General features: G+C 50.3%; 1 protein-coding gene across 3 annotated transcripts in view; it reads left to right on the forward strand.

Annotated features, from left to right (window-relative positions):
* The window catches only part of SRGAP3 (SLIT-ROBO Rho GTPase activating protein 3), a 247,967-nt gene extending 242,373 nt beyond the window's left edge, over positions 1-5,594 (forward strand). The window contains exons 22-23 of one of the 3 annotated variants that reach the window (XR_009690322.1): positions 619-4,734; positions 5,387-5,594. Coding sequence is in view for 2 of the 3 variants with exons in the window: in XM_061128036.1 (XP_060984019.1) it covers positions 619-1,032 (414 nt within the window). In the remaining variant the exon portion in view is untranslated. Of the gene's footprint in view, positions 1-618 lie in introns of all 3 variants that reach the window. The other 2 variants (XM_061128036.1, XM_061128037.1) reach the window with 2 other exon arrangements.
* The last annotated feature ends 6,538 nt before the right edge of the window (positions 5,595-12,132 follow it).

Raw genomic sequence — 12,132 nt, forward strand, 5'->3', positions numbered from 1 at the left:
GGGTTGCCTTTTCCTTCTCCAATGCAGGAAAGTGAAAAGTGAAAGTGAAGTCGCCCAGTTGTATCCGACTCTTAGCGACCCCATGGACTGTAGCCTACCAGGCTCCTCCATCCATGGGATTTTCCAGGCAAGAGTACCGGAGTGGGGTGCCATTGCCTTCTCTGACAGAGGAGCCTAGCGGGCTACAAAGAGTCAGACACAACTGAGTGACTTAACACTTTCAAGACTAGGTACCAGGTGCCATGCCATGCTCTTCAAAGGGGCCATATCATTTCACACTCATCAACTCCCTGAGGTCAGTATTATACTTAACCTACAAAATGAGAATTCTGAGACAGAGAGGTAAGGTAACTTGCCCAGGGTCACACAACAAGGAAGCCGCAGAGCCAGGATTTGAACACAAGTCTGTCTGACTGTGGAGCCTGCCTCTGCAAGATCTGCAATACTCATATTGATTTTCCTTTATGGTTATGAGGCACCCTGGGATTGATTCTCCTGCCCAGCCAGTGAGATGTGTCGGGAAGCCTCCCTAAGGAACCCACAAGTTGGTCAGTGCCCTGGAAGGGTTAGTCCCCAGGCCTCCAGCTCTGCGCCAACCAGAGCTCTCTTTGTCCCCAGGACATTGAGAAGACCATGAGTACGGCTCTGCACGAGCTCCGGGAGCTGGAGAGGCAGAACACGGTCAAGCAGGCGCCAGACGTGGTGCTGGACACCCTGGAGCCCCTGAAGAACCCGCCAGGCCCCATCAGCTCGGAACCGGCCAGCCCCCTGCACACCATCGTTATCCGCGACCCCGACGCCGCCATGCGCCGCAGCAGCAGCAGCTCCACCGAGATGATGACCACCTTCAAGCCAGCCCTGTCCGCCCGCTTGGCCGGCGCCCAGCTGCGCCCGCCCCCCATGCGGCCGGTGCGGCCCGTGGTCCAGCATCGGTCCAGCAGCAGCAGCAGCTCGGGAGTGGGCAGCCCGGCCGTGACGCCCACCGAGAAGATCTTCCCCAACAGCTCTGCCGACAAGTCGGGCACCATGTGACCTGCGGGGTGGCGGGCAGCGCCCTGGCCCGCTGCGGCCCGCTGCGGCCGAGGGCGGCCTCGGTGACTTCCGCGTCCTCCCAGGGCTCCTGGCTTTGTCGGGCAGGGACCAGAAGGTCAGCCTGGGAGCGGGTCTGTGCGGAGCTGAGTCCCAGGGCCGAGCCGCAGCGCGCCTTCAGTCACGTGGACCCCCATTTCCCTCCCGCGCACACACAGACACCCGAGCGGTGAGGAGCGGTACCCCGGCTGGAGCGATTCCTGACATCACGGCCCGTGTTAAATGGCTTCGCCCGCATATCGTCACTGGAAAATTATTCTCTCCACATGCATATATACGTGTATATGTATGCGTGCGCGTATGTACACGTATGTATGAATGTATGTGTCTGTAGGTGTGTGTATATATATATATATATTTATGCATCTATATACATATACTAGATCTGGACACACATACAAAATGTATATAGGATCTCCTTTTTCTTTTTATGAAACTTAGATTTACCTCAGACCCATGCCACCAAACATCTCCCGCTGAGTTATTTGGTGGGATTTGCAGGGACTTTTCTGGGAGAATTTAAAGGCCCACAGTAACTGCGAATGAAGCAATATACCACTAACCTGCAGAAAAACAAAACCAGTCTCCCACTGTCTCCAGAAGTCGTGGCCTTCCAGAACAGTCTGCCCCTAAAGGAAGCGAGGGGCAGGCGTCACCCTGGGCAGGCTGCTCCCACAGGTGGGGACCACTTCACAGAGCCCCCTCCCCATCCACCCCAGAGACCCTGCCTTTCCACCCGGAGGTCAAGACCAATTGCACCCCCAAAAGCATGGAGGACGTTGGCGAGAAGAGCCCTGACCTCAGCGGCCTGTGTTCGTTAGTAGAAGAGGGGATGGTGAGAGCCTGAGCCCCATCGTAGCACAGTATTATGTGTGGTTGGGAAAAAGGAAAAAAACAAAAAACCAAACAGTGGTGTGGAACGCTTCAAAACCTAGAAACGCTGTAGGAACAATTCTGTGGTAACTATAGAGGTTTAACTTATACCATTTTCAAAATATTTAATTTTTTCTTTTCCTCTTTCTACTAATTATACTGTATCAGATTCTGGAACTAAACAGGCAAGGAGAGTTTGAGTCCCATCGTTTTTTAATTTGAAATCAGGCCGTGACGCCCTCTGGCTGGTGGCCTCTTGCATGAAGCACACAGGGCTCTGGTACGCAGCTCAGACCAGGCCTGGGGAGGGAGTCCTTGTCACCTGCCGTCCACGTCCAGGAGAATGCTTCGGTGGAGTTTATGCAGTGAAATAGCTGCCCCTCCCCCTTCCTTTCCCTTTCACCCACCTTCTCCAACGCATTTAACACAATTGAAAATATGGGGAAAGAATGGGGGGGGGGGGCGTGTCACCTCACTGAGCCTCAGTTTCCTGCTCCATAAAATGTGAGCAAGCAAACTGTGCAACCTAGGAAGCACTGTACCGACACAATTGCTCTTTTCATGGTTATCAGTAAGGTGAAAACCACCTAGCACCTTCCTTTTGAAACCTCCTAATGGCATTTGAGAAGTGGGCAGTGGAATTTTCCTACCAGCTTCATAAGAGTCATGAAGCACAGTCCTGCAGATAAGTCACCTCTTGACATTCCATCATTGCCGTGTCAGTCCACTGGATTAAGTTTTGCCCTCTCCTCTGTTCCCCAGAGAGGGAGTGATATGAAGCCACATTTACCTGGGTGTGTAGGGATGGTGGGCCACACTGCCTTGCCTGAAGGACTGGCCTCGAGAGTACACCATGAGGGAAGAATAAGAAGGGCTCAAAAAGAGAATGCCAGGGAGAGGCTAGTGACAAATTCAACTTTCTTTGTTTTGCCTAGAATTGGAAATGAAAGAGCCTCAGAGCAAGCTAGGAGCTCTCTGCCACTTAGCATATAAAGTACCACCCCCCCCACCCCATATTACAGCTTAGGGAAGGAAACAAGGCCTTAGGATGGCTGTGACTTATCCAAGATGTAATAGATGGCTGAGGGTGCAGCTGGGTCTGGCTCCTAAAGCCATTTATTTGCAAGGATTCTGTGATGTCCAGCCAGGACAGAGACTTCTCATTTCTACCCAGAGAGACTCCCAGACCTTAAACACAGTGGCCTCCTGTGCAAAGTATCACATTCTCTGCCATGACTACCAGATGAAACATTAAAATGTGAGTTGACAGATCTGTTGCCTGATGTACGTAACACCAGTCAGGTCATGTGGATTTTCCTCTGAATTGACTAACTTCATCTTCCCTTACTTATTATAGGCCTGCCTTTCACCAAATGACCTACCTGAAGGACAGGGCCTTTCTGTTTTCTTTAAGCACCTGTTTTTCCATTGGGAAATGGCCGATGAGCTCACATTTAGGCAAACTCACACCCCACTCATCCAGCTCCAAATCTGAGCCTTGACGCAGAACCAAATGGAAAAATGTTGCGCCCCGCCCCCCCCATCTGGCGCTCTGCATGTCTCAGGCCCCCTCCACACGCACCCAGGCCCGCCCACCCTCATGAGCATTGGCATTCTCTTCTGACGCCTGCCTGTGTTAGTCCACTATATATTGCTGTATTTGCTTAAATGCTGGAAAGTAACTGTTAAAATGTGAAACTGTAATTTTTAAAAAGGCTACAATGAAATTATAGCCAATGCCACTCACCAAATCTTTGCACCTAGTAGATAGATCAATGTAAAAAAACAAATACCAGAAACCTAACTGTACAGTGAGTGTGGGGGAAATGTAGTAAACTAGTTAGTAGTCCTCAGTATAACCAATTGTACAAGGGGAAGTGGTGTGTCTACCTACTTGTCCATCACCATTACTGGAAGCTGTACTGATCAGTTCATTGATAACGGGCAATTTTTTTTTTTTTTTTTTTTTTTGCTCTTCACAGAATGATTTCTTAACCTTCAACTTACCCTGAGGTCAAGCCTTTTGTCTTTCTGTGTTACCGGTGTTCAGTCTCTTTTAGGAATGAACCAGCAAGATGTTCATTTAAAACTGACCAAAGAACAAATTCATTCCTGGTCTAGTTTCCTGGGCCTGGGGCCCAGCCTCCGGCCGCTAAGGACCTTTCTTGGATAAAATTGAGAACGAGCCGTGCTTCCTACCCCACGCCCCCTCTCTCCCTTTAGTCCCCTTTCCTCTTAAAGAGCTGCTCTGAACTGTGGGATTCTGTGAAAAATTCTTGCCTTTCCTTGTTTTCAGTGCTAACGATTTCTCACCTTGAAGCGCCTTTTGAACCCCGGACAGAGCGCACAACTGGAGGGAATTGTCAGCTTGTGAATTAGACTTGTGTGTGGGGGGGGTCTTTTCTCTGAGGTCACTGGGCCCTCAGGGGCAGGAGAGAAATGGATTCCCACCAGGTTCCTATCCCATGAAGAAATCCGAGTGGGAAGAGACGCAGGGAAGTGGAGCCATCCCTCGGCTGCCGGCCGGAACCAGCAGCTCGGTGATCTGCCTTATAAACACTCCCCAGTTGGTTGGTGGTACCCACGTGGGGCCAGTGCGGGGAAGGGCCTGGCGCGGGGCTTGCTTCCCTTTTGGAGGCCCTCAGAGTGCCTTGTCGGGGGGGTTATTTCTTTCTCATTCAGCAGGCATGGATGCAGAGGACTTCCTGGGTCCTGGTCATTACCTGGCGCTCAGCGCGTGGACATGGCTGTTGGACGACCACGAGGACTAACGTAATGGTTCTTCCTCTTAGCCTCTCTGTCCCTGACTCTTCACACTAGAGCAAATGCCTCATCCTCCCGAGAAACCCAGAAAGAAGACACGGCTGGCTCACGACTGTGGGGGAGGGGAAGCTGCTGGGTTCAGGGAGGAGGGCTCGGGAGGAAAAGCTAGGAAGGGGTGAGCCGAGGTGTTGCTGAGATGATTTTCTGCTGTGCAGAGCTACTGCTGATGTCTCATGTCAACTTCCCTGGTTCTCTGGGGTCCCCGCTCCTCTGAGCAGCTGCGTAGAGAATTCCCCACATATCCAAAGCTGCTGGGGGAGCTGGGGGAGGGGAGGGACTTTGCTGCCAGGTCGGGGTCCTCCTCGCCTCTCTCGGAAGTTGATCTGTCAGCGTCCTGCCGTCTCATCCTTTGGGACTGCTCCTTGCTGATACCTCCTTTCCGTGTGAACTGTCCGAGGCAAACGACGACCTTGAACCAGAACGGCCAGGGTGCACTTTACTTTCCTTGGAAGGAAGTAGCTTCTGGCCAGGGTTTCTGCTCAGGCTCTAGTCCCCGGCAGTGTGACTGTTTACACGGTTTGGCAATAGGTTCGGTTCTGATTGCTTCAGAGTGGCTGGTCTATTTAGTTTCCTTTGGTTTCCTTCCTCCCCAAACTGTCAGGAAAATCAAACTGAAACCACCCTAGGAAATTGCTGGTTGCCTGTCCCCATGTGGTGATAAGTGTTGCCCTCTCCCGGACATCGTTTCTCTCCCTTACAACCCAGCGCCCGTGCCGTAGAGTGTCTGACTGGATCCTCTGTTGCGTATTCTCATGGTGCCTGCTGGTTTGACGTGGAGCTACCCTGTGAAATAAAACAGCTTAACTTTTCCCAAATGTGCTCTGGTGGCTTTTTGGAAGGGTGAGGTGGCCCGTCGGGGATGGGGAGGGGGCAGGTGTTCCTACTTTTCAGTTCGTGGTCCATGTGCTTCCAACCAGGAAGCATTCCCTGAAGTGTCCCTTAGCTCAGACCCAAGAGGGTGAAGGCCAAGGTCCAAGGAAGGCTGCGTCCGCTGCGGAGCTAGCTGGAAGAGGTAAGTGAGGGGTGCCTGCTGGGAACTGTCAGAGCAGAGGCCAGCAGGAGGGGGAGCTGTCATCTGCGGAGAGGCCTTCCAGAGTTTATGACAAATCACCAGAGGCCACGGGATACTGCTTCCAGTGTGACAGCATATTAGCATTTTGGCATCTGTTGTCTACACACATGTGATACAGCCCCCTGGACTTTTTTATGTGTGTGTGAAGTGTCCATTGATCACTTACATCTGCTCCGTGCATGTGTGCTAAGTTGCTTCAGTTGTGTCTGACTCTTGGTAACCCTGTGGACTGTCGACCCCCAGGCTCCTCTGTCCATGGGTTTCTCTAGGCAAGAATACCGGAGTTGGTTGCCATGCCCTCCTCCAGGGGATCTTCCCGACCCAGGGATCGAAACTGCGCCTCTTAGCCTCCTGTATTGGCAGGCTGATTTTTTTTTTTTAACACTAGGGTCACCTGGGAAGCTATTTCTGCCCCAGGCACTAGATTAAGCCCTTTATGTGCCTTTTCTCATCAAATTCTCAAAACCGCTCTTGAAGGTAAGCAACTGGCTTCCCTGGTGGCTCAGCAGTAAAGAATCTGCCTGCAATGCAGGAGACGCAGGAGACAAGGGCTCGATCCCTGGTTCAGAAAGATACCCTGGAGAAGGAAACAGCAACCCACTCTAGTATTCTTGCTTGGGAAATCCTATGGACAGACAAACCTGGCGGGCTACAGACCATGGGGTGGCAAAGAGTCGGACACAATTTAGCGACTAAACAACAACAAACCCTTCTTAAACCCCATTCTGCAGAAGAGAAAACGGAGGCTCTGAGAGACTAAACAATTTGTCTAAGGTCAGGCTAGGAAGTGAAAGAGCCCTCATCTAAGCCCAGTCCATTTAACCCTGCAGCCTTATACGTTCATTGTCCTGCCTGCCCTGGAGCAAGTTCATCACAGCAGGGTTACCAGCAGACTCCCAGGATTAAGAAGGCTCTCTGTGGGCAGAAGTCCAGGAAGACTCCAGGGCCTTGCCTTTCCCATGAGCCCTCTGAGTGATCTTGACTTTGAAGAGAACAAGATCTTCTTGCAGCCTCAGGGAGTCCATCGGTAACCCCATAGCTACTCAACACTCCCTGGTGGCCTCTAGCTAATTCCAGGCTCTGACAGGGTGAAACCTGCTGAGGGGCTGGGTTTGGGGTGCATTCTGTAATCTGTTTACTGGCTCAAAGCAGCCATGCTCACTTAAGAACCCCAAAGCAGAAGGCTCTCGTTCATTCAACAAGGATGTGGGAAGCACCTTTGTGTAAGCCTTGCCCCAAGCTGGCTGCTGGGGAAATAGATGAATGAGACCCAGTTCCTACCCTAAGGCTGCTCACAGTCTAATTGCACAAGATGATCGCTCCAGAATCCCGAAATCAACTTTGGCTCCTTATGACTATGTTCAAAATGACGGCATCTCTGACCCACAGAAGCACAAGAAAAGGCACGTTTTAGCTGCCTGATGGCTTTGCCAGCCACAAAGCAGCCCACTGCTGGACTGCTTACTTCAGGGCATATCTGTTTAGGATTCTGTGAATGACAAGCTATCCAACCCAAACAGCCTTAAGGAAAGAGAATTTATTGGCCCACACAGCTGGGAACTCCAGGCTAGGACAAGGTCCAGGCACAGATGTTCGGAGCGTGGTGCTGCATCCTGGCCATAGTCCCTTCCTCTCAGGCGGGCTTTGCTGAGCTCTGCCTGTTAACTGAAACAGACCCAGGGACTCTCTGATATCTCTTGATTGCCTGATGGCTACAGAAGCTCTCCCTGCCTGCATCTCCTCGTCTTCAACACAAGTAAAGGCTTAAGTTTAATTCACCTTAGTCAGAATTTAATTCACCTTCAGGTCATCCCTGAAGCAGCCAGAGGTCAGCAAGCCCCAATGTCCAGGGCGGTGTTAACCCCACCCACACTTTCTATCAGGAGATCCTGGGGGTTGTACTCATACTGTGGTAAATAATAAATGGTCACCGAGTTGTCGGGTGATCAGCAATAGCTAATTGGTACACTAGAAAAATGCTCATGTGGATACATTTCAACTTTGTGTTTAAGCCTGGACTCCAGGTTAACTTAATAAAGCTAATATTCGTCAATCACATGCTGGACCTTCTTCCCAGAACACAGTGCGGAGTACTTCACATACTCCACCTCCCTGAACACTTAAGACCACCCACAGGGGTCATTTTTGTTAGCATCCCTATTTGACACATGAGGAGGGTGAGGTGCAGGGGCTTTAAGTCCAGGATTCCATATCTGCTCTGCTCCCCTGACGCCCCATCTCCATATAAACGCTTTGCCTCCCCACAGCACCCATGGCCTAAGAGGAGTACAGCCATCCCCACGCATGTGAATGAGGACTCTAAGGCCAGATCGCCTGGCCCTCCCTGCCTCACCAGCCAAGGAGCCTTAGGAAAGTTCTCCATAGTCCTGCCCCTCAGTTTCATCACCTCTAAAGCAGGGACAGTACCAGCACCCACTGCGGAGGCATGTTGTGAGACGTAGGTAAGTTAGTGCATAAGATGTGCTTGGGACAGTGCCTGGCACAGAGAAAACCCTCAGTACATGTAACGGCTATAAAGATGATCTTTCCTTCTGGAGAGTCCCAATTCCAGTGGCCCAGGCCCAAAGCCAAAGTTGTCCTTTTCCACAATGGGCCTTGGGGCCTTTGTGTAAGTCAGCTAGCTGACCGACTGCTCCTGGTGCAGAGGCCCACATGAGAACATTCATGTTTATAAATGCATTTGTATTGAGCACTTGCTGTGTGCCATGCACCATTCTAAGCAACTGACATGGACTATCTCATTCTCTTGCCACAGAGAAACTATAGGGTATTAACTATTATTGAGCCCATCAGGTTCAGAGAAGTAGTTACTTTCTGCAGAGCACACGGTTGATAAACAGTAAACCTGAATACTTGTGGAAGAGGCCAGCTCAAAACAACAGAGGTGGCTGGCTACCCCCTGGGCCCCCATCCCTGCCCCCATATAAACTACCTTGTTTCCAATATGCCCAGCCTAGGTATCCATTTCAGCAATGTCAAACACATAGACACCCATGTCTGCACGGGCCCTTCGAGGTTCCTGGTGGCCCCCAGATACACAGACACTACTTAGACAAGTGGCTGCAGGATGGCAGGATCAGGGCTGAATGTGACGCTTTGATGCTTAGAGGCCCAGCACAGGCCCCTTAGTGAACGTTTGATTAAATGCAAGGATCAGATGAAATAAATACATGTGGAATGCATGGGGTGATTTCTCCTCTGCATTTCCTTCTCAAAGCTTGGGCCCACATCCAGCCCAAATCCCTACTGCCCTCATGTGACCATTTTTAAAATAGCAGGTGGGATCCGTGGGTCAGGAGCCGCGGGGATGATTACTTGAGCCGCGGATTGGCATCTGGAGGGGAGGGAGTCTTGTGAGAACCGAATCCGCGGGATCTGACGTCATCTCCGGGTAGACAGTGCCGGAACTGCGTTGATTTGTAGGAGACTCTACTGGAGTTGTAGAGGACTGCTTGTTATGAGGAAAAACCACACATTTGGTGACCAGAAGTCTACAAAGTCAAGTGTCATGTGGGGCTAGTGAAGGAAACGCAGGGGAAGAGAGACGCAGTAGGGAGCAGTTGGATGTTCCCTAAATAGTTCGTCTAATTCAGTCCTGTAACTTGAGAGCTGGGTTTCAGTGTTTGATTAGGGTCAGTTTCAGCCTTCCTGGGCAGCACTGCTTCCTGGAGGGTGCGTTCTCCACATCACATCACATCAAGGGCTCTGTGCTGTTCGGTTCCCCCTTCCAGGATGGCTAAGTTGGGTCGGTAGGTTCAGGTGGGTTCACCCTCAGCCCTCCACTGTGGCCTGATCACTTGGAACCTAAGTATCCCACCCCCCAAGAGCCCCAATGGTCTTTCAATGATTTTATAATTTTATTTCTTCTGTATTTATCAACTAGAATTCTCATCCACAAAGGCTAGTATTTGCTTAAAATACAGTTCATTCTGGAAGAGAAGAATAAATGCTGAATTCTTTCTCCTTATTTATCAACTTTAAGAGTAAGAAACCAGTACAATCCCTACCTCTATTGGTTGAAAATGAGGACTTTCTTTGCTTCTGCTGAGATCCATTATAAATTCCTGGATTTTAAAATAGTCAGGGCGTTCCAGTGAGTTACAGTCAGTATCCTTTCTGTGGCTTAGGTCAGCAGGGGCAGCTTTAAGCTGGCTCCATTCATTTTGGGCAACTTCCTCATTTGGGCACAATAAGATTTCCCAGGCTCCTCTTGCACCTACTCTGCCCCAGGTCTAAAATGAGCCACATCTCCAAGGAGCCCTGATTCCTCTTCATGGGGACAGTATTTAGGGACATGTGCACTAGTCAATGGTGGGGCTGAGATTTGAACTCAGGCAGTCTGACTCCAGAGCTGGTACTCTTAACCGCTCTGCCCTCTGGTTAACAATGGGTATTGACGATAATAACAGTCCTATTTATTACTATTACTCCTACTGCCATAACCAGCCACTCACTATGTGTCAGTCACCTTAGTAGGTGCCTCCCAACATTTAAAAAACACAAAATTATTCTAAAAGCCCTCGGACACAGGCATTGTATTCTTATTTTTAAAAAGAGGAAACTGAAGCTCTGAAAGGTAAATGACTCATCCAAGATCACCTGATCAGTGGCAGAGCGTGGATGAAAACTGAGGTCTGTGTGACTCTGAATCTTGTTCCTTTAGTCAACAGAGAATTCTGTCCTGAGTGATTCCCACCCTGCCTCCTTCCGGTGGTCCCTAGCTCTGCTCCCTTAGCCCCAGGCACTGTCTGCGTCCCAGAGTCCCCAGGCCAGGTGATCCACACATCCTCATTCGAGGCTTGGCAGGGATCCTGGAGGAAGAACGGGGGACAGAGAGGAGTGTGATGAAGAGAGACCCCAAAAAGGAAGGTGGGGGGAGGGCCAAGACCTCTCAAGATATAACCAGACCAGGCCCTATATTCAGCTGGAAGAAAGTCCTTTGATTAAGGGTGTCAGATTTGGCAAATAAAACTACAAGATGCTCAGTTAAATTTTAATTTCAGATACACATTGAATAATTTTTTAGTCTAAGTATGTCACATGCCATGTTTAGGATCTACTTATATTTAAGCTTCCCTGACCTGATAGCTCAGTTGGTAAAGAAACTGCCGGCAATGCAGGAGACCCCAGTTCAATTCCTGGGTTGGGAAGATCCGCTGGAGGAAGGATAGGCTACCCAGTATCCTTGGGCTTCCCTGTGGCTCGGCTGGTAAAGAATCCGCCTGCAATGTGGGAGACCTGGGTTTGATTCCTGGGTTGGGAAGATCTCCTACAGAAGGGAAAGGCTACCCACTCCAGTATTCTGGCCTGGAGAATTCCATGGACTGTATAGTCCACGGGGTCGCAAAGAGTTGGAGACGACAGGGCCACTTTCACTTTCTGTACTTAATCTGGCAGCCCTGTCCTAGATCCTCACAATAGGAGAGTCTACTGAGCACTGACTTGAGTTTTTTGTACAGAACATTTTGTTTTTACTTCTGAATAAGGAAGTACAATCTCTTTATTGATCTAACAGAAGGAGAATGTCTGTGGAACCAGCAGCTTGTTAAAGGAGATTGACTCCCACGGGTGGATAAATATAATGGGGGGAGGGAAGACAGATGCTTTTTTTTTCTGAGCTCAAAGTGGCTTTGAGAACCTGCTTGTGCCCTCATGTGGACTTTCCTTCCCCGGGCTCAGAGGTGGGCTTGATCTGGTGCTGTTGAAGAAGGTGGGAAGGGAACTACTCAGCCATGGAGATGATTTATGGGAATGTGGGCTTATTCCGGTGATTCACTCAGTGATTCAGTCTCACCAAGCAGCTGGTGGCAGGAACTCAGAGATGAATGGCATTGGGTGCCACCCTGGAGGCTCTTCAGAGCCCGAGAGGTGGATTTGGACCCCAGGGTTCAACAAGTGATGCCTGCTTTTAAATCTGTCTTCATAATTGAATGAAGAGTCTGACTCTTTGCGACCCCATGGACTGTAGCCTGCCAGGCTGCTCTGTCCATGGGATTCTCCAGGCAAGAATACTGGAGTGGGTAGACATTCCCTTCTCCAGGGGATCTTCCCCATCCAGGGATTGAAGCTGGGTCTCCTGCATGGCAGGCAGTTTCTTTACCATCTGAGCCACCAGGGAAGCCCAGTTGAATGGGAAGCATGCATTTCTTTCTCTGTCTTCTCTCTCCCCTTCCTTCCCCATTCCTTTTTCTCTTTTCTCATCTCCTCTCTATCCTTTTCTCACCTCCTCAGTACTTTGCCACCTTAAACTGTGT

Source organism: Dama dama, chromosome 24, assembly GCF_033118175.1.
Source record: "Dama dama isolate Ldn47 chromosome 24, ASM3311817v1, whole genome shotgun sequence".
In the NCBI taxonomy this organism is placed as follows: domain Eukaryota; kingdom Metazoa; phylum Chordata; class Mammalia; order Artiodactyla; family Cervidae; genus Dama; species Dama dama.